At 39.4% G+C, this 27,674-nt stretch overlaps 1 protein-coding gene across 1 annotated transcript in view; it reads right to left on the bottom strand.

Moving 5' to 3' along the window:
* The window catches only part of nf2a (neurofibromin 2a (merlin)), a 32,413-nt gene extending 7,249 nt beyond the window's left edge, over positions 1-25,164 (bottom strand). Inside the window, exons 1-13 of the mRNA XM_037778100.1 lie at positions 24,511-25,164; positions 21,306-21,431; positions 21,075-21,197; positions 17,357-17,440; positions 9,214-9,282; positions 9,010-9,092; positions 6,411-6,486; positions 5,851-5,985; positions 5,239-5,313; positions 4,987-5,100; positions 4,143-4,265; positions 3,508-3,725; positions 1,366-1,471 (exon numbers count right to left, since the gene is read on the bottom strand). Of these exons, the coding sequence (XP_037634028.1) occupies positions 1,366-1,471; positions 3,508-3,725; positions 4,143-4,265; positions 4,987-5,100; positions 5,239-5,313; positions 5,851-5,985; positions 6,411-6,486; positions 9,010-9,092; positions 9,214-9,282; positions 17,357-17,440; positions 21,075-21,197; positions 21,306-21,431; positions 24,511-24,624 (1,446 nt within the window). The 5' untranslated portion in view covers positions 24,625-25,164. The remainder of the gene's footprint in view (positions 1-1,365; positions 1,472-3,507; positions 3,726-4,142; positions 4,266-4,986; positions 5,101-5,238; positions 5,314-5,850; positions 5,986-6,410; positions 6,487-9,009; positions 9,093-9,213; positions 9,283-17,356; positions 17,441-21,074; positions 21,198-21,305; positions 21,432-24,510) is intronic.
* Positions 25,165-27,674: the final 2,510 nt, after the last annotated feature.

Here is a 27,674-nt window from a genome sequence, read left to right as displayed (position 1 = left end):
TATGGCCAGCATCTCAATATGTATCTATGTGTGTGTGTGTGTGTGTTTGTACATGTGTGTAAGCAGCTGAATGTGCAGTGAGTGGGTTTTTAGCATGTTGGAAGCTCTTGCGTAGGCTGCCTTATGTGCTGCCTGTTCTTATGCAAGAATCTCCTGTTCAGTGTGGCTTTGCGGGTCTACAGTTGTATGTGTGTGCGTGTGTGTGTGTGTGTGTGTGTGTGTGCTATTAGCAGTCAAGCTAAAACTATATGGTCATTTCCATACCAGCAACAGTTGCAGCAGTATGCAGCTTATACTCCCAGTAGGGACGTACATGGTATTTTTCTGTGGGGTGCTACTGCTGTACATGCGTTCCCTATTGGGAGTGTATCCATGTACTGCATAATACATGTGCTTATGCAAGGCTGTAACTTTCAACTGTTTACATTATTGATTTATCTTTTAATTTACCTTCAATTAATCCCTTTATCTTCGTCTTTAATTATAATACAAGTAGGAAATGTCCGTCATAATTTATCACAGCACACAGTGACGTCTTGAGATTGCTCACTTGAGACTAAAAACATTGTTTTTCATGCACTGATCAATTTTGACATTTGCTTCTTCTTTCAGACTAGTGGAAAGAAAACATCCGAAATACACATTTAGGTGTTTATTGTACGACACTTTGTCTATCTGCATCTGTAGATTTCTCCTAAATTCATCAAAAGTTACCATTAGATAATGCCTCATTTGGATATTCTCAGAAAACTTGTAATACAATGAATAATTCCAATTAATGTAAGTAATCAACGGGGGAAGTTTCATGGCGGTATCTATTATTTAAATTGTTTTACCCTATTCAGCTGGGGGGTCTCCTCTTAAAAAAAGTGTTTTTCTTATCGTTGGTCATTTATTAATTTTTTGGGGGATATTAAAACATTCATCCAGGGACTATGGATGAAAAATTGTGGTTTCATTTATGTAAATTACATTACATTTACATTAATGTTTATTAATGTGTAGAGCTGCATTGATTAATTGATTTGTTAATCGAAAGAAAATTAATCTGCAGTTATTTTTTCAAGGAAAATTTTCAAATGTGAGAATTTGCTGCTTTCGTTGGTCTTACATAATATAGTGAATTTAATATTTTTGGGTTTTGGACTGTTGGTTGGTCACAACAAGACATTTAAAGACATCACTTTGTGCTCTAGGATATTGCCATCAGCGTTTTTCACAGTTTTCTAATGATTTATAGACCAATTGATAATGAAAATAATTGCAGCCCTTTTAATATGCACTGTCCCTACTTAATCAATTAGCAGAATTCCCATAGATTTATTTCCTGCCATAGTATGTGTGTGTATGTTCTGGGTCCATTACCGCATACAGGGCCCTGCTGGTAATCTCCAGCAGCTTGTGCTTCGCCCTGCGCTCTGACTCCTTGGCTTCCTGCAGGTCCTGTTTCAGCTGCTCAGCCTCCTTGGCCCTGAGGGACAAACAGACAGACAGACAGATGCCGTTAATACTTTAATTCACCTCCTAGTCCTTCAAAGGAAACTGAATTATCTAAATTGAATCCAAAATTGAATCCAAAATTATCTCGCATAATCGGTACGCCGTTACTCGATGAACCAGGAATGTCACTTTGTTATTACCCAGGTGATCAATGTGTCACCCGAGCAGACAATCATTCCTGACTCCATTATTCCACCGTCGAGTTTGCACACAGAGATGTAAGAACGCTATATGCAGGTGATTACATTTCTTTTGATTGTGCTCCTGAACACGCAGCAGTTCCTCGTTGATGTGGGGGAGCGATGTGCCTCGAGGGTTTGAGTGGACGTAGTCATTTACATGTTGAGTGCCACAGGTTTAAATTTCTCTGGTACAGAAAGTGCTCATCCAGAAATTGCAGTTACTGGCAAGTGGTTAATGGTGCCCATTCAAATGATTGCCTTATAAATTGTGAAGTAGAAGCTTCGAAGCGGTATTCTTAGTATCTATGTTTTATTATGTTTAGTGGATTGGCATATGTCAGGCTTTACTGATCAAGCATCACTCATCAAGTCATCTTTTTATCCTTCTGACCTCCAAAGAAATAAAAAAAGGCAACAGCAGATATGATAAGTACTGGATTTGAACCAGTCGAGGATGCAACAGAAAATGACAAAATTGCTTTCTAAGGCACCGATAAACACACTACCAAAAAGTCAGTTTCAGCACTGCGGTGCTTCAATGTGTAGTAAAAGACACTGTTTGATAGGGACTCCCACCATCAATCGATACTGCTGCTAACAATTAACTAGCACAAATTAACTGCAGCACCTCGGAGGACGAGAGCTGCTGAACAAAAGCTTTCTCCCTTCTCCCTCCTGCGTGCAGCAGCGTGGCTGTGGCCGCATGATTACCTGCTGCGGTGCGAGAACAAAGCCTTTAAAATTAAATGATTTTAAACAAGTTAGAAGTTCTTTGATCGAGCAATTAAAATGCAGTTGCGTTACCTAGCTCTACGCCCGCGGCATATCGACTGACTTCTCTTCTGCTGAGCAGACTGAAAATGCAGCGGCGTGTTTGTGCACCTTGACATTAAACAGTACGGTGATTCAAAAACATTTAGGAGGCTTATGAGTTGAGGAAGTTATTTAGGAAGTGTGTTTTGATGCTCCTGTAAGACAGCTTCCTCAGTTCAAGGTATTAAAAATATATAAAATGTACCTATTTGTATTTAATACTCTTATCAACATGGGAGTGGGCAAATAAGCTTGCTTTATGCAAATGTATGTATATATTTATTATTGGAAATCAATTAACAACATAAAACAATGACAAATATTGTCCAGAAACCCTCACAGGTACTGCATTTAGCATAAAAAATATGCTCAAATCATAACATGGCAAACTGCAGCCCAACAGGCAACAACAGCTGTCAGTGTGTCAGTGTGCTGACTTGACTATGACTTGCCCCAAACTGCATGTGATTATCATAAAGTGGGCATGTCTGTAAAGGAGAGACTCGTGGGTACCCATAGAACCCATTTTCACTCACATATCTTGAGGTCAGAGGTCAAGGGACCCCTTTGAAAAAGGCCATGCCAGTTTTTTCTCGCCAAAATTTAGCATAAGTTTGGAGCGTTATTTTGCCTCCTTTGCGACCAGCTAGTATGACATGGATGGTACCAATGGATTCCTTAGGTTTTATAGTTTCATATAGCTAGCTTTTAAACTGAGCCCGCTAAAACCTAAAAATTGTGTTAATGCGTTAAAGAAATTAGCGGCGTTAAAACAAATTTGTGTTAACATGCTATCATCGCGTCAACTTTGACAGCCCTAAAAAAAAAAACTCTTGGAAAGTGAGTAAATGTGAGGAAAAGTTATTTTAGGATCTAAAAAAACTATGCATGTTGTGCCTGTGCGTGTGCGACGGACATAAAGAAAGATAATTTGTGTACGAGACACACAGAGAGCCACATAACAGCCAAAGCTGGATCGAAATCATCCACTTCTTCCTCCTCCTCTCCCCACCTCCTTTCCGATTCGTCGGCCATCTTGAGGGCCAGCATCTCTGCCTCCAGCATCTTCTGCTCCATGAGCCGCCGCTCCTCCTGGCCACGGATGGCGGTCACTTTGATGCGCTGCATCTCCGACTCGGCCTCGGCCGCTTTCTGGGCCAGCAGCTTAGCCTCCTCCTCCGCGATCTGGGCCTTTTCAGCCAGCAGGTCCGCCGTCTGCTCCGAACGCAGCTGGAGAGGAGCGGGAGGATGAGATGGAGGAGGAGGAGGAGGAGGAGGAGGAAGGGGGAGAGGGGAAAAGAAAAGTTTAAAATGGGAGAAGGGAGATGGGGAAATGGAGCAAAGAAAGAGAGAGAGTGAAATATATGCGGACAAAGAGAGGAGGGAAGGGGAAAGAGGGGCGTAGAGGGAGGGATGAGGATGAGTACAGAAGGAGGGAGGGAGGATGATGGAGGGGAAAGAGGTGACAGTGAGACACAATAAAGGGGAAGAATGAGTAAATTACTTGAAAAACTGGGAGGAAGTGAAGTGAGGATGGTGTGAGAGGAGCTCAATTTGACAAAATACTTTCTTCTGAAACTTGGCGTATGTGTGATATAGCCGACAAAATGGTGGATTTTGGATTAAGCCAGCTCAATTGAATCTCACCAGCGCGTCGTTGGCCATGTGAGCCTCGTCCTGCACCTGAATCAGCCTCCTTTTCAGCTCGTCTCTGGCTCTCTCTGCCTCCTCCCGCAGCTGCTTCTCCCTTTGCAGACGCTGCCTCTCTACCTGAATGACACAGACAGGTGGAGTGAGAAAAATATGGACAAAGAAAGAAAGAAAGAAACAGAACAAAAAAAAGATGGAAATATGGATGAAAATATAATGGGCAAAGCGCAACTTGGATCAAATGGAAAAAAAATCACAAAGAAAGTGCACCTGATGGATCAACAACATCATACCACAGAGGGGGAAAAAACATCAGGGCACTCTGTTTTGTTGTAAATACATAAAGTTTAAAAGGTAACTTTTATGTATTAACAAAGCAGATGGAACTTGGAACAGATGTGAACAATTACAGTCAACACGTCGAAGACATATACTGTTTAAATGTCAAATAACATGAGAGTGATTGGACAGAATGCATTTGTATCACTAAGTGTGTTTCCATCCACCTGTTTGTATGTGCATTTTCAATTTTAGGAGAAAGAACCTGAGTGAAAATTCGCTGTCAAAATACTGTGAAAATTACGCAATTACATCATCTTGTTGCGGCCTCTTCTTCTGCAATGGTATAATGGCACCGCACTGCAGAAGTAACACCATTAACTGTTTATCTCGATGTGTCCAACTCACAATATTTTGCATACCAGTAGAGGATGGAAACATGCTATCATTTGATTTTGTTGTTGATTTTTTGGTTAAAATTTGCACTACATTTGGATGGAAACCTTGCTATTGACAAGTTCAACGCCATCTCCTCTTCTTTGTTTCTCCTCTATCAGTGTACCTGTTTTCTGGCCCTCTCCTCTCTGGCCTGAGACCTCATCTGCTGTACTTCAAGTGAGTCGACCCGCCGACGGCGGATAAACAGGTCATGGTTCCCGATACACAACTGGAGGATCTGCATAAGAAAGGCAAACCAAGAATGGGTGCTACATGTATTTACAATTATATGATATGTGCATCCCAGCCACTTCCAGTATTTTCATCACCTTCACTATGAGAAATGGTGAACTTCTACCATCTCAGCTGAACTCACCAACTTGTTGACTCTGAGCCGTGAAGAGTTGAACTTGAAAACGTTGGTTTTCTTGTCCAGAGGTCTGATGGTGAACTGAACATTGAGGAGACAAGAACAACAGATGTTTGATCAAACCACAAATGAAAAATAAACATCTGTCAGGTCACAATATTCATATAAAAACTCAGGCTGTCAATCGATTAAAACATTTAATCGTGATTAATTAAATGATTGAAGGGGAGACTCGTGGGTACCCATATAACCCATTTTCATTCACATATCTGGAGGTCAGAGGTCAAGGGTCTCCAAAATTTAGCAAGTTTGGAGCGTTATTTTGCCTCCTTCTCAACAAGATAGTATGACATGGGCCCTTTTGATTTTTAGGAGGTTTTATTAAAAATCGCAAGTTAATGCGTTAAAGAAATTAGTGGCATTAATAACGTGTTATTATCGTGTTAACTTTTACAGTCCTAATTTTTTTTAATTGAATGACTATTCGAAACTTCGAAAATCATGACCCATCTCTAATATACAGTAGCTCTATATTCAAGTTACAACCGTCTTTATTGCAATGTAAGTAGTGCTGTCCCACCAATCTTCATCATGAAGAACAAAAGCAGATTGTCCCACCTCCTTGTCGCTGTAGGAGATGTTGCGGATCTCATTCCAAGGGAAGGAGCACTTGGGTGTCAGCCTGTTGTCCGGCTCGTAGATGTGCAGACCCAGGGCGTCCACTCCCAGAAGAAGATCTGTTCCCTTTTTATTCTAAAGCACATACAGCACAGTAAACAAAGCTTTTCTTCTACCCGTCTGTTAAGGGACACTAGTGAGCAGTCGTGGGATCATCCTTACAGCCAACATTTATTCCTACTTGCATTTGACATTGTGTCATTGTGGTGGCTCTGCTTGCCAAAACTATTTGTTAGAGTTGAGCTCTGTTTGTTGAGAGTTTCTTTTCGTTATGACTCACCTGGAAAAGATCCCATAAACCACCAAAACATACACATTTGTATTAAAAAGAAAATGCTCAAGATTTAAATAATACATTCAACTAAGGGACAATTTAGAACAGCAGAGTCAGACTGCTATTCCCCCACTTCATTTCATAGCAGCACAGTGAAATTGACATGCCTCCTAATCTCCCATATTGGCTCCATTTGTAAAGATATAGCTAAGCAGCATTGACTCACCCTGATTAAAAAGTAATTGACGCCATACATGTCCAGGTCCTGAGCTATTTTTAAATACTCCATCTCAGCTTCATCCCTGGTTCAAAGACAGACAGAGAGAGAGAAAAAGATTGAGAGGGATCCAAGGGAATTGGAGAAGAGAGGGAGGGAATGGGGGGAGGAGAGGAGAGGAAAGGAGAGGAGAGGAGAGGAGGTGCACAAGTGGAGAGAAAAAGGAGATCAGACCTTGTTTCCTCTGCTTTTGTATGTAGCATCTGTCACGTTGTGTGATCTATAAAAACTCCGCCACATAGCTCTTGCGAGGGTGAAAACATAAGCACAGTGCTGACACGAAACACAACTATAATTCGCTAACAGGCTTCAGAGGTCATGCTTGATGGAAAAGAAGACTTATTCTGATGCCTCCGAGACTCTAAATACTGTGACAGACAAACCAAACTCTGTTTCTTCCTCTCTTTCTGCAGCCTGGTTGGCAGATCTGTTGTGATTTCAGGGTCAACTCAACAAAAAAAAAAGAAAAAAGAAAAAAAGAGCATTAGCATACTTTGATGGTTGAGGGAAAAAATCAGGGCATGCTTCCGCCTCAACTTTTAATAAGTTGCTGTTTGATATGGGTGGTGGGAAATTGATGATTTAAGCCTCATCAAAGTTTAAACAGGCACGATAGCATTATGCCAAGTAAACAAATCTTAACTAGGTTGGAGTATTGGAGTTCGGAGTGGGTCGGAGGAAATTTGAATGCTAATGTTTGATTAATGCTGTGGAAATGTAAAGCATGGGAGTTGTGCTCTATGAAAAAGAACACACAGATGCTCAGAGCAAGTAAGTCAGTTACTCTGATGTTGTGCTGACATCAGTTTGAAAACCTATTTCTTATCAAGTTAGAAAAGAATATGAGCCAAAATAAATTAGGGATGCACCGATACCGATATCGGGCCGATACTGACTCAAATATCTGGATCAGGTATTGTAAATTCTATGCTATACTGCAACACATTATATACTGGAATTTCAACTAGCAGCTACAGGCGTGGCTTTGGTGTGTGTGACGACACGGAGAGGCGACTGTTCGTTCTAAACAACAGTGGCGTCTCCTGTAGAGGTTAGCGTTAATGCTGCAATAGCATCAGTTCTATCAGAACTGGTTCTTCATTGAAAAAAAGGCTTTTCTCCGTGGAAAAGATGTTTTCACTCTTCTCCCCGAGCGAGAGAGTTTGATTGACAGATGGTTCATCCAATCACCTGCCAAGTATTTTTTTTGAAAGCGCCTGCCCTTTTCCAAATAGTTTCCAATGACGGATGGTTCTGTGTAACAAACCATCTGGTGCGTCAGGTCAGCGTCCAAGCGGACGTTTGTGCCAAATTTGATGAAATTCCCTTCAGGCGTTCCAGAGGTATCGCGTTCACGAGAATGGGACATACGGACAGACAGACAAACCCGAAAACATTATGCCTCCGGCCACAGCTGTCGCCGGACACTAGATGAAAAGTTAAGGGATCAGCAAAATTATTGGAATTCATCTTGAGGGGGACACGAATGTGTGTACCACATTTCATGACAATCCATCCAACAGTTGTTGAGACATTTCACTCTAAATAAAACCTTGTGGTGGCATGGGAGGAATATGGGATAAATCTTCTAGGAACCATGAACATATGTACCAAATGTCATGACAAGCCATCCAGAAGTTGTTGAGATATTTCAGTCTGGACCAAAGTGGTGGACTGAACGACAGACAGACATTGCCAAAAAAAAACACATGTTTGTATTTCTAAAAAGCAAAGTATCTCAAGAAGAGAAAAAAAGTATTGTTTGGAATTGATACCACAACTCAGATACTGTATCCACACTAGTATGAACGATATCAGCCCTAGTGAAGGCCGGTGACTTCCCTCCCGTGTCCCCCGTTACCCTGCATCACTTACTAAACAATTAAAATGCTAAAGGTGCGAGGATCACCAACTCCCCTCTCTCTGCTGGGGTTGAAAGGGTTATTGATCAGCACCGGTGAGTCAATTATCACTTTTCCAAAGTGCTGAGGTTCAGTTTACAGGCTTTTATAACTCACCTCCAGCCCAAAACTCCCCCACCCACGGGAGTTTTAAGACTCTCCACATCCCTCACACTCGCTCCCAGTCGATTTTCAACTTTAGTGGTGGAGCAAAGAGCAACAACAGGACTGATTTCATTCTTGTGTCATTTTAGATTTATGAAAGCAATTACAGCAACATCATTTTTAAAATCCCCTTCACTATGATGCATTTGCTCCTCACTAAACGATTCTCTTTTGAAAAATAGCTACACGAATTGTGTTTCTCTTGTGAAAATACATATAATTACACTTAATTGATGAGTTGTGGTAAGCTTTGCCATTTGGTGCATTTTGTTGGTATACTGTGGATCCATCACGTCCCTACAGAAACAACTTTTATGCGAGTCTTTTTGCATTTTGCCAAAATTGGACTTCAGTTTTGCATAAAACATTTCTTGCGGAACAAAGTTTTAAGCTCATCCTATGTGAACTTACTGTAAAATTGAAATTTGCTAATGACTGTGGAACTTCACAGTAGTGCAGCAGTTTAATGCAGCACTTTTTACCTCGTCCGGCCCCTGTGCTCTGCGTAACACGCTGTGATCCTCTCCTCCCACATTTCTGCAGTCATCTGGTACAAGTTAATCACCTGAAATGGGGAGAAAATACATACTGGATCATAATGCCGATACAGTATAGGCCTATAATAAGACTAATATGTAAACATCTTCACTCATTAATGACAATAAGTAAACCCAGCTGTCACTCACCCTCTTTGGAAGCAGTTCCTCCTCAGCCAAGAAGCCAGGTTTGTGAACATTGGGGTCGTAGTCTCCGTACTGCAAAATGGAGCAAAAGTGACAAAAGGATTAAAATCACTCCAAACTAATGGCCGCTATCCTCCTTCCCTACAATAAGAGGCCAGACTATGCTTCCCCTGGGAGCTGTTCACAAGATGAAACTACAGCGCCTGTAAGAAAAGGGTCTCTTGGAGAATGAATGGAGGCTGGTCTGCCATCAGGTCATTAATGTGCACCGCACACGCGGTGGCCCAGTTGTTTGGAGACGGTGTAAATTATGCTATTAGAGATATCTCCTAGAGAACTGAGACTGATCACTTATCATCACAGAGCTGGGGTACAAATTATATCACGCATGTTTGAGGGGAGATATGGATGGATTAGGTATGACGGAGTGGCGGTGGGGGATTTCCTTTGGGCTGCTGTGAAACTGGTGGAAGGATATGAATTATACATGTTTAAAAAGTGGGCTTTGACTGTAGATTTATGTAAGTAGGTTAACTTTAATGTTTACCTATATATGTGTGTGCTGTGTGCTCTGTGCACGTTTTTTCAAACACCGTTATCAAATCCAGTTGTGTCTTTTCTTGGCATTGTGATTATTGTTATTTTGTATTACCTCATTGAGGTACAAAATCTTTATATATTTATAAGCCTTTTGTATTTTTCCCAAGCCGGGTTTATCCTCGCCGTAGTGTCCCTGGTGCGAGGGTGAGCAAGCCAAAAATGGTCATGCACCTCTGAATTTTTGTAACTAGGCGCCCCCTGTGTGCGCGGGGCTTTTCAGATATTACTGCCAAAATAAGATAAAAGCAAGAGAAGTAAAATAATGAATTAGAAAGATGGTTAATTCATTTTTAAATGCTTGAAAAGCAGGAGATCTTAGAACTCTACATTTGAGTAAATCCTTTGCCAGCCTAATCAAATTGTTTAGAGGATATTAAACCTTTCAACCTTTGTTTCATTATAACACATTTAATACTCGACTCCTTTCTTTACAGTGATTGTCTAAAGATGATAAAGTATGTTCAAGAATATGAGATATGAGTTTACAGTTCATTACAATTCCTCCTCCGCATTGAGGAGTTTGGTTTATGGCGTTTTGCCGGTCACACTCATTGACTTCTTTCTTCTTCACAGAACACTTTGTTTTTTTATGCCCTTTGGCGTTTCGGAGAATACTGCAATGAACTACACATTGAGCATAAACGCCATCGTGCGTGCTCGTAGCTGAAGCACCATCTGTGGAGGCTTGCACCATGGGTCCCTTGCGCCAGTATAAACAAAGCTTTAGAGCACTGAGGTATTAAAGACACACGTGTCAAAACCAGACAAATATAGTAATTATTATTGTGAAAGTCTAACTTTATCAAAGAGTTTTCACCTTTTAGGCCTAACTGCAAATGTCCCCACTCCTAATCGACTCATGCTGTTTGTGTGAGATTCACATGACATCAAGAGTAAGTGAATCTTTTTGGAAAACAGTTTTGAGGGCACCCTCAAAAAGTGCTTAAACTCAAGAGTGAAAGCACCAAAGTCAGCAAAGTGACTGTTGAATCTGGTTCAAAATGATGGCTTTTAGGAGAAGCCTTTGTCTTTGACTTTGAGGGGTTGACACCAAAAAGTGGTACCGTGGATTTCTCCCTCTGACTATTCCACTTTTTGGTTGTACCTTGGTGGAAAACAGGAAGTCTAGAAAGAATCGTTCCCTATTTGATTCTGAGCCTGACACCAAAAAGTTAAAAAAGGTTTCAGAAAGTGAAAAAGCCTTCTGCTGCTGCTCAAGTGTCATTGTAATTGCACTCAAAATGTCATTGCTGTGTCACCTTCAGTTGGCCGGCTACCTGAAGGAGCAGAAAAATATACACAACAAAGAGATTGTCTCAGGAAAAAAAGGGAAGGGACTGAAACCAAAACCACTTATTTTGAAGTTACATGACATTGTGTTTGGAAGAATAAACACCATCAAGTGCTTAAACGTTGACAAATGCAATTTAGAGCAAACTGATTGTACTTTTTAATGGTGGACTTTTTGCTAATTTGCTCGTAATAAATTAGAAGCTTTTGTCCACTTGTGTGGCTCTAATTAACTTATTCCATATGTCGTTTTGTTAGTTTTATTATGAGGTTTAATTGGATTTCATTTCTCTGCACTTCAGTCTGAAAACAGTACAGACCTGAATATAATAAGCTCAACACACAGACTGGAAATCCTGGAACAGCGGTGCGGTGGCTAAAGAGGAGAAGCCGAGAGCCATTTAATTAGATCCTTAAGTTTCCCTTCCTCGACGCTTCTACTCCCTCAGTTCCTCACCTGTTTGTTTGTAACTGCCACATAATTGATGATATATAGACGTATAGAGGTATTATGGCACCGACTGGGCATCAGCTCAGGCATTTTGACAGTGACGGTGCTCTCGGCTGCTTTGTGATTACACACCTTTCTTCCAATTATTTCAGACAACCCCAAACTAACAGCAACAATCAATTCTCAAAGGACAGCTAAGTGTCAATATATTCACTCAACAATTATCACCAGCGGCACAACAGTGACCACTGACTGATGGATATATTCTGTTCGATGGAGCCCTTTTCTAAATTTAGGAATTGTATTTCTCACACAGTCCAGTTCTCTGAAGAAAATCCATTTACAGTCCGATAGTGAGAAATACAGGTTTCAGCATTTATTGTTGTGTAGACAGACACAATGGGACTTTTTCTTTTTTAGCTTAGGCTACTTCCATAGATGGCTATAAAGCTAAATTAAATCTATGTTTGCTGTGCAATTAAATGCTGTTTGTATCTGATGTTTTTAGCCATGAAGCCATCTTCCTTTTCCTCTAGCACCACCATGGTTTTAAGGGAAATGACTCAACAAATATTGGATGGATTGCCATGAAATTTGGTATACCCATTCATATCCCCCTAAGGATGAATTGTAATCATTTTGGTTATCCCTTTATTTTCATCTAGTGCCATTATCAGGTCAATATTCCCAGTTGTCCAATACTTTTTGGTTTATGCCTAAATACCTGCAGAACTAATACTTTTATGCTTAGTGCTAATTACCAAAAGTCTGCATGTTAACACACTAAGATGTGAACATGGTGGACATTATACCTGCTTAAAATTAGCATGTTGGCATTGTTAGGACTGGGTATCGTTTAAAAATGATGGTACCAATACCAGTACCCTTAAAGTGATACCGATACCAATGGAGTACTTCATTTGATACCATATTTTTCTACTTCATTCGATACCAATTATGTGAATGGAAGCAGTCAGTTGCGTAAAATACCACCTCCATCGCATTTCTTTTTATCAAACGCCACAGGTGTGTAGTATAGCAATACTTTCCAACATTTTGGTGACATCTCAGCACGCTGAAATCCCAACTCCGACTAATACTAACATGACAAAAAGAAATCGCCTGTTTAATTTATTTCCCTTCTCAGTTACACTACATACCAACAAATTGTGACTGAACTGACATGTCTCTCCAGCTAGCAGTAAACATTATCTATATCGTTTTCCTTACATCTCCGTGTCTCATTGTCCCTCATGGTAATGCTGGCTCCCCCTAAGCTGTGGTGGGTATCAATATAACAGTATGTCAGTTGAGTCTGATGAGCGAAGGAAGATTTATATAATCTCAAGGCAAAGCTGACAAATTCCACGAGAATTAAATAGCATATTGTACAGATTGAAACTGAAAAGTGAAACTCTGTTAAGCTCTTTGCTGTTTACACAGATTGGAAAATATATCTCATATATCATATCTGTGTCTGTGAGGTGAAAAAACAGAAAAAACAGATTGGGATGCAGCTACAGAGTAAACATACTGTAGCCTGAAGGCTGCCTCATTCCATTTTCACAAACTTAGTGTAAGTATAAGTCTTGTTGAAGCCAACTGTAAACACTAATTCCCAGTCCGTTCCTATTATTGTCATGTCCCTCCCCACTCAGCTGGACACGCACCTCCACGACCCTAAGTGGCATTGTGGCCGAGGGAGCCGACCTCACTCCTTATTCAACCTCCATACCAGAGTGACTCCCTCTGCATTTTTCCAGAGTGGCCGTTTCTTGAAACTCCCTGTCAACACCTCCTTGAAGCACTGCACCCACTCAGAATACAAAGCAGGAGGCACTGAAACCTCTGCAGACCCACCGAGGCTCAACTGTTGGCTCACCGAGCGTTCACATACAAATACCCACAGAAAAGTGAGTGTGGTTGTTAACTCTGATGACTTAGAACATTTTCTACATTACCAAAGGGTTTTTTCTCACCTCTTGGGAATGTTGTTTATTTGCTGTCTTAGAGAGGATTAATGTGAAATCTGTTAAACATTAAAAAAACGTTGCATTCATCAAGCATTACTTCTAAAAACACCCATTTTCCAGCTGTGATTAAAGGAACGGTGTGTAACATTTTCGGGGGATCTATTAGCAGAAATGGAATATAATATTCATAACTATGTTTTCATTAGTGTATAATCACCTGAAACTAAGAACCGTTGCGTTTTCGTTAGCTTAGAATGAGCCCTTCATATCTACATAGGGAGCGGGTCCTTTTTACGGAGTCTGTCATGTTTCTACTTTAGCCCAGAACGGACAAACCAAACACTGGATCTAGAGAGAGCCTTTTGCATTTTTACGTTACTTGAAGGCCACCGTAGTTCTCCGACATGCTTGTGAAAATGGCCTCTGAGCTAGGAGAACGGCGTTACCACGGTTTTGCACTCGGCAGCTCATGTTACCGCAGTCTTGGAAAGGGAGGATTGAGCAGAGGGGTACTCAGTTGCTTGCAATCTGCAACCACACCACTAGATGCCGCCAAATCCCACACACTGTACCTTTCAGGTAAAAGGTGGGCATACCAAATTTTGACATCAAGTAACACATTTTTGTCTTAAAAATACAGCTGAATCTATTAGTTGAATAATCAATTAGTCGAATTAGTCAAAAATTATATGTTAACTATTTCGATAATCGATTGATAGGTCATTTTTTGAGCAAAAATGCCAAATATTCCCCAGTTACGGCTTCTCAAATGTGCAAGTTTCTTGCTTTTCTTTAACTTTTGCGATCATAAACTGAATAGTTTTGGCTTTTGGACTGCTGGCGGACATTTGAAGACGTCACCTTGGTCTTTATGAAGTTTCAATATGTATTTTTTGTTTCTTTTCAGACATTTTATAGTCTAAACAATTAATTAATTAAGAAATTAAGAAATTAATCAGGAAAGCAATCGGCAGATGAATCTATGAAAACTGTTAGTTGCTCTACAAAACATATTAACGCATTTCAGATATATAATGTGACTGGACATTTTTAGTGTTCAATACAATAGGAAAACAGTAATTATGATGGATTCGAATATATTATAGATGATTAAAAATTGTTGACTTAACACCATACATAATTATGTATTTTTTCGAATGAGTGATGAAACAATATTACTTCCTCTGGTGGACTGAGATCTTGGAATCTCGTGTTCGAGGTGAAATAATTGTAAAGAAGTCAGTTGGAGCATTAAAGCACACACAAATTCCCCCAGTATCCCCAACTTCTATTATCCCCTCTGTTCATGCACTCTCTCTAACTCATAGGTAATGCAGCTTTTATGGCTTCCTATACAGTTTGTTATGAATTATACACCACTTTTTGCTCCCACTGGAAACTGACTACACACCGAGATTATGTGTGCAACTGTGCGTACCTGAACAGAGTTATGAATCACATAATTTGAAAAAAATCTTTTAAGCATTAATGCTGTCTTGGAATACGCCTTTACTCTTTTTTATTGCTACCTTCAGGCTGGCATAATCATGATTAAAGATGAGCGAAGGTAACAAAGTAGATCCCACTGTGTGATATACTCAACTTCACGGCACAAAAACAACGCCTGATGAGAGAAAGAGAAGGGAAAAGTCTGCCAACAACCTTTCAACAGCTGCACTGCTAAACAAGTACCTGTCTCCCCTTTACAACGCCAATTTACTCACATTGGCTCTAATCAAAGTGGACTGCTGATTAAATGAAAACAGATTGTGGCTCCATATTTTGTGCTCTTTCCAGATCGAGGGCGCTGACAGAGCACAAGTCTCAAGCTCATTTGCTGATTTTTCTTCATCCGCACAGTCTCTTTTAACCTAGGCCTGTTAAATTGGCATGGGGAAGGCGAGTCTCGGAGGGCTCTTTGCCAAACCTTTGAGGTAGAGCTTCGGTCTCACTGGACCCTGTCCGCCTGTCAGAAAGCTGCACCTCACTCTCCTTATCTTTTTTTCTGGGGGATTTCAGAGAGATGGGATCCTTCAACCAAAACGGCTGAGATCGCTGGAGGTTTATTAAGGGAACTTTTTGCTGTGGAGTGATTTCCATAGACTTCAGGTAACTTGGTGTTTGATCCTCAACCAATAAATAAATGACGACTTTTATACGGCGTGCTTTCATACAAGATAATGCAGTTTAGGGCTGTCCTCGACCAAAGACATTCTTCGCCGACTAACACTCTAATGATTCTGTCGACTAATGGATTAGTTGATTGGATCCCAATGCATCTGTCTTCTTAAAAAGCACTAATAACAGAAAAAGATGATATCAAGTCATCAGGAACAAATTGATCGACAAAGTCATGAAAAATTGGAACGATAGAATAAAGCACCTGTGAGATGATATAACAAAAAGTATACCTCTAGGGTCTGTGGTGTCCCAGGTTGGTAGGATGAGAGTTAAACTTCATCAGTGGCAAGAATGTACTGTAGATGTAATCCTGAGGTCACCAAACTAGACACGCTCCACTATCTGGCTGCTGTATTCTCACTTTAATTAAATGGGATTGTGGTGATTTTATTTATTTGAGGTGTTCTGCTACCTGCAGATCCGCTGGGAGGCTGCTTTAACAAGTAATGCGCTGCTTTAGTAGAGGTGTTTGTTCTGCATTTTAGAGCAGTTACTTAAAAGACTACTTCCAGAGTACCTGGGGTTTAAAAAAATCAATACCGAACCTAGCCGGTGAAGAAACTTTAGGTGTAATGTGTGCACCTCTGGTCCTTATCAGGACTCAGACAGCAGAGTTGTGGATCAATTGTGGGTGATTCATGTCTTATTTTTTCGGGGGAGAAACCAGATATGAGAAGATTACAAAAGTAAAGCCAGCTGATGATAAAACTTACAGTCTCTCTGCACTGAGAGAAAGAGCTGCACTATAGTAATATACTATTTTATCAGATGAACAAACAAATGCATGAAAGTATTGTGCGCGTTATGAATTCATGTGAAGCACCGCAGGTTATAAACAGATTTTTCTTTTGTTTTTGATTTTTTACAGATTCTGTTTGAATAGATATTCATCTACAGCCACAAAGAAATCACTACCCGAGATGTAAGGAGGGTAAACCGGGTGAGGACAGTTCCAAATAAACACATTTCCTCAATGGGCCTGAAAACCTGACTGAAAATTGATGGGTCTACATTGTTTTTCTTTAAAACTTCTTTAGCGCAGTGACAGAAAGCACCCTGTTATAAACAGGGCCGGCTCTAGCCCTTTTGGTGCCCTTGGCAAAATTCGGATTGGGTGACCCCCTCCCCCCATAAATAACTGTATTTACTATAATATAAATAAACAATTAGTCCCTGATATTGTTGTGTTAAAAGTGTTTCGTCAGTTTCACTACAATTTACACTTTTATTAACAAATAAGTGCGGCCGGGCAGATGAAAAAGTGTGAGAAAGAGAGGTACAGGGGTGATAAGTGTATTTCTTTCTTTATCTATTTATTTATTTATTTATTTATTCATTTGTTACCTCAATGCAGAAAATGAGGAAGAGAGTCCACCGGCATTTTTTTTTTTTTTTTTTTTCAGAGCGACCAGCGCCCCCCAGAAGGTGGCGCCCTAGGCGACTGCCTATATGGCTTATGCCTTAAGCCGGCCTTGACTGAAAATGATTCACAGCTGTTAGCACCTAATCAGACCAATAATTTAAAAAATATGTTTGAGGAGGAGGAGAAGTTGTCATGCAAATGTTAATATAAAGATAAATAAACCATAAAAGAATATGTATAAGAACGGATGGATGGATGTTCTGATCTTGCTTTAAAAATAGCACTAACCTTGGCATGGACAGCGTAGGAGGCCAGCAGCACAGAGGCCTCCGGTGGACAGTGAATCTCCTCCCCCAGGATCTTGTTCTTCACCTGAGGAGTTACCAAATATAATCAGCTTTGAGGCACTATTAATTTTTTTCTATGCATATATCCACCTTAATAACACAGCTGTCTTCACTCCACCTAACACAAAAAATGGATTCAGAACTACCCATGCAGATAATGTATGTTCTGTGCCATTTAGTTGTTTGTTAAATAAGTGGAGAGGCTTTTCACTGTTAAATGTTGTAACAGCGCTGAAGACGTATCCAGTGAGGCTGGGGTTTTGGGAGAAAACTATCATCTATCATTTAAATCAGGACATTTGTCTGCAGTTTGAGTATTACATCTTCTTTATATTGATTTCCACAAGAGGAACAAAATGATTTGTGTGAGATGAAGGACCTGAATCAGATTGACAGATGATTGTACGTGACTCAAACACAATGAAAAAAGACTTGATACTTTAGAGAGAAGACGTGGCAGTGCAGGGTGAAACACAACTTTCTGACAACTGTGCTTTTGACAGCCAGAACTTTATTCCCTTAATTCCACACACAAATACAGGAAACAGCTAAAACAGTGTTCAGCAGAAACAAAATGAAGTTATTATGTGCTGCAAAGAGAGTAAATAAACTCCCAGCTACCACTGCTACAGTTCACTGGTTACTTTCTCATTTTATAGAGGTCTGGAAACAGGACAAACAGTGTCAAATAAATATTGTAAGAGTCAAGTATCATAGCCACATGGGGACTTATTAGACGCCGAACCAGGAACTATACCAAGCCAACATTATTTCATGTGATCATTAAGCTGCTCTAAGAATATCTGCTTGGGAGTCGGTAGAGTATAATGACACGACAGAAATGTGCGAGTCCTCCAAATCATAATTAGAGAGCGCCGCCCATTTTTATGATTCATCTTTTTTTTGTGCCTACAGCTATATTCTATGTGTGTGAATACACTCCACTGAATAAAAGGGACAAATTCAAGGTTTAGGTCTCCAGTTTATAGCCCAGGGAAAGAGTGTTTGCAAGTGTTAACTTAAAGCTAGAGTCGGTAACTTTAATAACACGATAATAACGCGTAAAAGCTAATGTGTTTTAACCCCACTAATATCTTTAACGCAATCTATCGTTCAGAGGTTGTAGCGGGCTCGGTTTTAAAGCTAGAGTGAAGATCCTGGCATCATATTTAACCATATGAAAGCCTAAGAAATCCATTGGTACCAACCATGTCATAGCAGCTTGGCGGGAAGGAGGTTAAAAAAACGCTCCGAACTCAAAACCGTGATACGATCCCAACCGTGAGTTTTGTGATCCGTTGCACCCCTAACTGTCAGGATCAGGATATAGTGACAGTTTCATTTAATATGACAAAAAAGTTATTTGTATTAAAGTTACCGACTGTAACTTTAACTGTCACGGATCCCAATAATAACATGAATTCTTAAAATGGGTGGCAATCCCCTTTAACAAGCTCCCTCCTGATTAAAGTGCTACGTCTCGTCCAGGTGCCACTACCCGCGCTCCCTCACCTGTCAAACTAATTGAATCACAAACTTGCAAAACACCATATAGAGCACAAAGCCGGATTGTAAGGTTAGACGGTGCAAACGTTCGTCAGCCGTAGTGGGCAATTTAATGCTTTAAACCTCACCATTTGCCAAAGCCGGTCATGCTGTCTTCTCTTGTTTTGAACTAACAAAGGTGTGGAGCGAGAGGTGACAGCCCTTAATCGCGGCGAGCGCTAAGAGGCTGAGGCTGCAATCTGGTTTACAAATGAGGGGCGATGTTGTTGCGAAGATTGCGGGCCGAGGTGACGGAGACGTGCATGTGTCGCTGAGAGAGGTGTGTGCGTGTGTTTGTATCCGGGTCGGTGATCATTTGTGATAAGCACTAATCCAGCTGTCATGGCTGTGACACTATCTGAGCAGAGGCCTGCTCCCGACATTATGGGAATTAATGAGAACAAAGTAATAAGGAGACAGGCGGTGCACGGCATTTGTATTCTTCTCCCCTTGTAGCTGTGTACCGTTTTAACTGTTGAGTAATTTGTCAGCTGTAGTGTTTTGTTTTTTTTTAGCAAGGTTTCCCTCTGAAATAAATAAAATGCTTCAACTATCTCTAAATGGATTAAGGGCACAGAGAGACTTTTTATATGCCTTAAGTAGATAAGTGCCTCTATCCAAATGTTGAGGAACACGAGCGCACTGCTGTCTCAAGCCATATAACTAAACCAGCACAACGGGCTATGAGTGCTATGGAGGATGAGCATCCCATGGAGAATATGTCATTAACTGGGCCAATAACTGAGCCCCTTAAAGCTTAATTGGTAATTGATAAATGTGGCTGGTGGCATTGGATGATGGGAGCACAGTTACAAATCTCATCTCTTGCGGGTAGAATGGTGTGGCAGGCTCCGCAGGAAATCCCCCGGAGAGTATTAAGTGGAGAGAAAAGGCTGCGGTAATATGTTGTGCATTGATTCCACATGGCTGCACACAATCAGACCGGGACAATGGAGAGGAAAAAAAGTGTATTACAGAGAGCTCTGCTCGACAACTTGTCAGAAACTCTGTGGATGCGTGCCCCCTGTTGGAGCCGGATCAAAGTAGTGAGGAAGCCGCGGATACAGTGCATCAGCCTGGTGTGCAAGGGTGAAGTGGGTAGTCCTAAATGTACAAAGCTTTTTAAGTGTTAAAAGATCTCACACACCTTTTTCTTAAAAAAGCATTAATTTCAACTCATCTAGTTCCTCAGAAAGATGACACCCACTTCTAAGATTTTCTTTTTCTTTTAAAGTCTTGAACACAGCGGCACCCCTCTGGGGAGATTACGATCAAGGAAAGAGAGGTTTGAAAAAAAAATAAAGTGTCTGGCCACTAGCCAGCCGTTAGGCAGTAATCCACAGATTCTTCTGAGAGGTATGTTGGATTTCAGGTTTACCTGTAAGCCTGCAGCAATTCCAACTTAGAGAGCAGAAGAGAAACGTGTCAGTCAGAACCTTCTCAGAAGGCCTTTATGGAATGATAGGCACTCTATGAAATAGATAAGACGAAGACACGGTAGGTATTTGAAGAGTATATCCAGAGCCAAAAGAACAATCTGCAGTTAAAAAGCAATGCTTACACACTGAATATTTTCAAATCTGATTTACCTTGAAATGGAGAAAACAAAACTCTACATATCCAGCCCGTTCTCATTCCTAGGGCATCAAATACCGAGGGTGCGTCACACCAGTCGGCGTTCGATACCGCCGCACAAGGCACCCTTAAGCGCCGGTATGAGACACACCAGGCGTTCCATTAACTACAATGTAATCCCATCCGCGGCAACTGTGGTGACGTCGTGTAAAGAGCAAAAACACACACACCGTGCGGGAGGGGAGGTGGATGGGACCAACAAACACAAGGCTTTCATCCAGGAAACTGCTGTTTGTGTCCCGTGCGTCACGTTACAATCAGATGTTCGTTCGTGCCCCATGTTCACAATGTCCAGTGTCATTTTCACTGCACACACGTAGTAGTTTTAAGCCCAACCATTTAGTTCTTTCCTAAACCTAACTATAGTGGTTTTGATTCCAAAAATAAAGTGACGCCAAGGGGTGTGATAAAGCGACGAGTTGGGATGAGAACGTGTTGCAATATAAGCACGATGACAGAACAGCAGGTTTACAGGTTACCTGTAGGAAGAAGAGATGCTGTGTGATATCTTGCACTAGCTCCTCCTCGGCATTTTCAGGGTAAAACTTGGCCAGGAAGTAAAAAGTGATAGGGTCCTCCTTTGGTATCTCCTGATCCAGAACCTACGACAACGAACCAAATATATCAACATTTGCACGGTGGGGTGATGCAGCATTCCCTTTTCATGCTTCATGGCTGTTAAAGACCAGTATAACGTGGGAATCACTTACCTTCTTTTCCATTTTCAGCCAGGCAACTGTGTCCTTGATGTCGTACCGGAGCCCAAAAAACCATGTCTCCCTCAGTCCCAGAGTTCGGCACACAAAGTCAAACAGGTCTTTTCCTTTCCACTTGACCTGAAACACATGAGTGTTTTAGTCTTATACCATTTTCTCAGAAGGGAAAAACAACAAATGCTGAATTACCAGAATTTGTTCATCCTGCAGCATACTAAGAGATTCAAAACAAATGCAGTCTGTTAGAGCTAGATATTGACAGTAAAATTGTGCTGACTGCCCCTATTATAATGTGCATGAATTAGCAAGAGAACAGAAGCACTTAATTCTTCATAGGGTTATGGCTTCAGTAGGCAGAACATTTTTGACATTATTGGGGGAAAGAATCTGTAATAACCTTTCAGCATATTGTAATTCAAGTGCTCTGAGGGAAAACTAGACTTCTGCACCTCATCATGGCTCTGTTTTCAAGCTTTAGAAAACCTAGCCCGTGACGGGAGACTTTGGCCAATCACAGGTCATTTCAGAGAGAGAGCTTTCCTATTGGAGGCAGCTGTCAATCACTCCCAAACTCCGATCAAACGGTCAAACTAGGCCGCACTGATCAAATCTGAATCAATATTATGTTACTGTAATGCCTATTTCTCTCCTCAAATGTTTTCAGAAACATCTTATAATGTACTGTAAAATGAGAAAGTGTGCTCATGCTGGTGGGCGGTGCTTGGTACAGTATTTCCTCAACTGATCTCAACACGGCTGCCGGGTCACAAACTTTCTCATTTTAGATGGATAGAAGAAGATATTTCTGAAAACATTTGAGGCGAGAAATAGACATTACAGTAACATAATATTAATTCATAATTGATTAGCGCTGCCTAGTTTGACCGTTTGATCGGAGTTTGCGAGTGATTGACAGCTGCTCAGAGACGGCAAGGCTCCAGCTCGGCTCTGATTGGTTGTTTTCCTCCTTCCTCTTTGAAATCTTGCAGATGTCGGCGCACCGGAGGACACAGAGTCACATGATTTTTTTTCAGATTACCTGTCTTGTGCACTACTGTCAGGATTTATAAAAATAACTTTTTTTAAATCATATTTGCTCCAATTCTACCCTCTGCAGCTTTAAATATTGACAGCCATTCATACGACGCTGTGTCTACTGAAACCAGACATACTAGCATTTCAATCATAACATCAGGTTCAAAGCAGGGCGCCATACACGTTCTCCTCATCCAGCTGAGAGCTATGGGGCGGGCATATCAGACGCACGTATCCAATTTAGATAGCTTTCATCTCAAGCCTCTGAGCAAACTCAGGGTGCAAGCTTCTGTAAAGTGCATTCAAGGTTAACATGACACAACTTGACTGCTAAAAATAAGGAAATCAGCTCCACCATGCAGCGGGGAAAGGGCAAATAGGGCCAATCAAAAAAAAAAAAACTATGTCTGAATAAACATGTTGTCCATATGACCAACACCCGTTAAATGCTATTTACAAAACTCATAATTGATACAATTATCATCCCAGCTCAGAAAATAGAAACCTGCAACTAACTCTATGCCGCTCTGTGTAATTACAAACTGCAACCTTTTGGTGGGGTTCCTCCCCTTTAAATACATGGTGTTGTCTTGCAAGTCGTTTTGATGCCTTTCAGTACGTATATCATCAACCACATCATATGCTGAACCCAGAACACTGCAGGAGAAAGGAGGCCAAAAATACATATTGAAACCAGTGTTTTTTACTTCACACTGCAGGATGGTTCTCACAGCATTGCAGCAAGTTCCATACTGCATTGAGCTTTGCCCATTGACTAAAATGTTCATGATTCCATTGCTGCATGAGACAGAGATAAATTATAACAGATAGTATTCTGCAAAATAGACCCTAACAGGCGTTTGTTCATAATTACTTGCTGCCATCTAGTGTTGAAAAGTGAACTCCCATATACTTTGAGTGACCATCATCACTATTGTAGTCTAGATTTAACTCTGTAACTACACGCTAATTCAGTTGTTATTACAATAAGCATAGAATAAAGTTGTAGTTGCATTACAATGCATGACAATTGGTAGCCCTAAAAAGTATGAGAACTTAGATGCACTTGTACGTTGTACCTCTATTTAAGAAACTTCAGATTCTTACTATTTATGATATCAATATTTCTCAAATATGTGTTTATATTTATAAGATACTTTCTGGTGGGAATATTCCTGAGCAGTACAAATTCTCGGGTCCATTCTTACTCAACCCGTCAATCTCTAGATCTTCATCCTCCTAAATTCCTCACTAGTAGAGGTCAATTTTCGATAAGATTTGGGGGACCAAATTATGGAATAGCTTTTCACATCTATCAATAAACTGTTCATCTGTCAAATGTTTCAAAAGTCGCTTAAAAGGGTTGTTTAATTGCTGTCTTGTAATTGCTTTTCCCCATGTTTTCCATGTGTCTGTTTTAGATTTTTTCCCACTCACAATGTTGTTTGGTTACGATTGCCCAGAAGTCTTTATAGATATTTAAATCAATATCCTCCTCACAAACACTAACCATACACTTCTATGCTACACACACACACACACACACATTTGTCTTTTTTTATTTATTTACTGTATTGTTATTGTTTTTATTATATATATCTTGTCCTAATTGTTTGTTATCACTATTACGTAGTCATATTATTTATATATATTAATCTTCAGATAAGCCTAGTGTTTTTTTTGCCTCTTCCTGCACTTTATATCATTCATTTATTTATTTTGTGTTATGTTGTATAGTCTTAAATTGTGCAAAACAAATAAACAAAATAAACAAAGTGGTCAGGAAAACCTTAGTTGAATGAAATTATGCTCAGTTTCTGAGACAAAAACACACACACACATTTGTCTTTTTTGATTTATTTACTGTATTGTTATTGTTGTTATTATATATATATCTTGTCCTAATTGTTTATCACTATTATGTAGTCATATTATTTATTTATATTAATCTTGTCTCTAGGTGGAGGCTTCAGATAAGCCCAGTGTTTTTTTTTGCCTCTACCTGCACTTTATATCATTCATGTATTTATTGTTTTTGTTATGTTGTATAGTCTTAAATCGTGCAAAACAAATAAACAAAATAAACAAAGTGGTCAGGAAACCCTTAGTTGAATGAAATGATGCTCAGTGTCTGAAAAACACATGCATACATACATATACACACCTCACAGCTGAACTCCATGTCTGACTCCATGGTGCAGATCCTCACGTTGAAGTTTCTGGCTTGTTTTCTCATCAGAGAGTTAAATCCCATTTTGGCTGCAAAGGCACTTGCCATAGCGAATGAATAGCTAATAAACTATAACTATTCACTTAGTAAAAGTTCCTACAAACTGAGAGCACTGACTGTCAATGCATTATGTGTATCATACTCCATGGTAGACAGCAGATGAGTCATTTGTCTGCTTTAGTTATCAAAAGATAAACACACATGTGAATGTGAATGTCCAGCTTCAGGATAGCTTGTTAACAATGGATAGATGCTTCAAAGTATTAAAGTTTACATAAGATTTGTGTATGTATTTGTAGTTTTTTGGTAATCACACGTAAGCTACAAAACAAAAAGTTTACATTTAGTTTAGTTAGCTTGCTGCTAACATTAGCTAGGTTAAACTGCCACTAAGTTAGCTCACTAACATTAAGGTTAAATATCCAATATAAGCTTGAAGCTAAAGTTATACGTCTCTATACCGTGACTCCGTTTACGTTTTCATCTACGTGTCCGAGAAATAGTCAATCCAATACATCCCCTCTGGACAGTTCAAAGCACTTTGAGCTGCTGCATAGAAACTCTGCTGGAAGTGAAGAGCTACTGAAGCTAACTGCTGCTAATGGTAACATCCTAGAAGCAATGCTGCGTTCAAGCACCATCCAGAATGTTGTAATAACGTTGTAGTGCACATTATTACATTTAAATAATGAAGAATTAGTTTATTTGGAGCAGACATTATTTTTTTTAGATTAAACTACTGTATCCAGGTTAACAATAATGAATAAAAAAAAACCGTTTTATTTTATTATTATATTGTTGTGTTTTTTTTGTTTTTTTTTATTGTGTTATAAAGTGATTACAAATAAGTGAAGACATGTGCAGGGACATATACAAAAAAAGACCAAAATATATTATACAGAGAAAGACAAATAACAAAGTACACAAACAAAACAACACAAGGGAATAAAAAAAGGTTGAAGTGTGTGTGTGTGTGTGTGTGTGTGTGTGTGTGTGTGATGTGGATAATGGGTGTGTGTTTGGCATTGAATGAGGCTAGATGGTCATATATGACATATATCTACTCTTGAACACATATACTGTACACATGCACACAGAAAATAAATGAGTAATATATATATATATAATACAGTATATACACATACACATATATATTAATAATATGAATAATACTAAAGATGATGATGATGAGGTCATGATAATAATATCAATAACAATAATAATACCAATACTTGCAATAATAAGTGAGATAAATAAATAAATAAACAAATAAAAAAATTAGTAAATAACAATATTGTTGTGTTTTGATAGTATACAATATATGTAGGCTTCATAACAAATGATTTGCCTACATTTTCTGTCTTTCACTTTCTGACGCCAATCAACCCCAGCCCAAAGGTTGCAACTTTATACTAATGCAAATGAAATACAAAAAGTTAAGTCAGAACAAATCAAATTCTAGGTGAGAAATAATAATATTTTAGCGCTGAAATGATTAGTCAATTTGTCAATCAACAGAAACTTAGGCTAATCTGCAACTATTTTCACAATTGATTAATTGTTTAATCAATTAAACAATTTTAAACAATTGTTGAATTGTTTTTATTGTATTATTATATTACTGTGTTTTGATAGTATACAATATATGTAGGCTTCATAACAAATTATTTGCCTACATTTTCTCTTTCCCTTTCTGACGAGAAAACCAACCGCAGCCCAAAGGGTACCACTTTATACAAAATACAAAAAAAGTTAAGTAAAGAACAAATCAAGTTCTAGGTGAGAAATAATAATAATTTAGCGCTGAAATGATTAGCAAATTCATCAATCAACAGAAATTTAGGCTAATCTGCAACTATTTTCATAAATCGATTCATTGTTTAAGTCATTTTTCAAGAAAACATGCCAAATATGTCTTATGTGATTGCAATCTGAATACCTCTGTGTTGGTCAGACAAAACAAGTAAACTGATGACGTCACTTTGGACCTTTAGGAAATTGTGAAGGCCATTTTTAATAATTTTCTGACACCTTAGAGGCCAAATGATTCATAGAGAAATTAATTGACATATTGATTGATAATCAAAATAAAAGTCAGTTGAAACCTAATTATTCTTATCATTCACACATATTATGTTACAAGTTTTCTGTTCAAGTTTCAGTTTTATTAGTGTAGTTACAGGGTCAATGGTACAATGAAATGTTTTTGACGAGAGAACGGGTCAACTCAGCAATAAAAGCACTAGTCACAATAAAAGCACTAGTCATATAAAAGATAAAATGGCATTAATAAGATAGAAAGACAATGATAAGATAAAATGACAATGAGTTGTAGGATAAAATGTGATGACATAAATAAAATATAGTACTATATGAAAAAGAGGGTTGTGTGTAAAAGTAAGTGACAGTATCTCCAACAGCATTGCACAAATGTAATGAGAAAAAGGAATGAGATAAATAGATAAATATATATATATATATAGCACTATATACATACATGAAAAAGAGGACTGTGTGTGGCTCAATAGCAGCAGTCATGTTGATTGTGCATTTTTATGTAAACAGTAAATAGTGCAGACAGCTTGTAAGCACATATAGATATGTTTATGAGTTAAAGGTCCCATATTGTAAAAAGTGATATTTGAAGTTACTTTGTTTAGCCCTTTTTTACTGTGTTAGCTGATGCATCTTGTTTTTTGCACTATCCCCTTTGCTGCTGCACACTGCAAATTTCCCCACTGCGGGACTAATAAAGGAATATCTTATCTTATCTTATCTTTTATTGCACTGTCCTTATTTAACACATTGCACTGTCTAAACATATTACACTGTCCTTATGATAGCTTTATGTTACGAGCAAGTTTGGTCAAGAGCCTTTAAAATTAGAGTTTCTTGTGACTGTTTACTGTACATTCCTCTTTTATAAATTCAATTTATTCTGTGATTTAAGAAATACAAAGATGCAGTATCCGAGGAGCCTGAAGGCAGCATAGCTTCCCCTTTTTATCCTCTTGACCGCAACAACCAATCAGAGCGCACTACACCTCTTTAGCCCCGCCCCCTGCGCCATAAGTGGGCGGCGCCTCTTCAATGAGGTA

This window comes from Sebastes umbrosus, chromosome 8 (genome assembly GCF_015220745.1).
Source record: "Sebastes umbrosus isolate fSebUmb1 chromosome 8, fSebUmb1.pri, whole genome shotgun sequence".
In the NCBI taxonomy this organism is placed as follows: domain Eukaryota; kingdom Metazoa; phylum Chordata; class Actinopteri; order Perciformes; family Sebastidae; genus Sebastes; species Sebastes umbrosus.
This window is presented reverse-complemented; position numbering and strand designations above follow the sequence as displayed.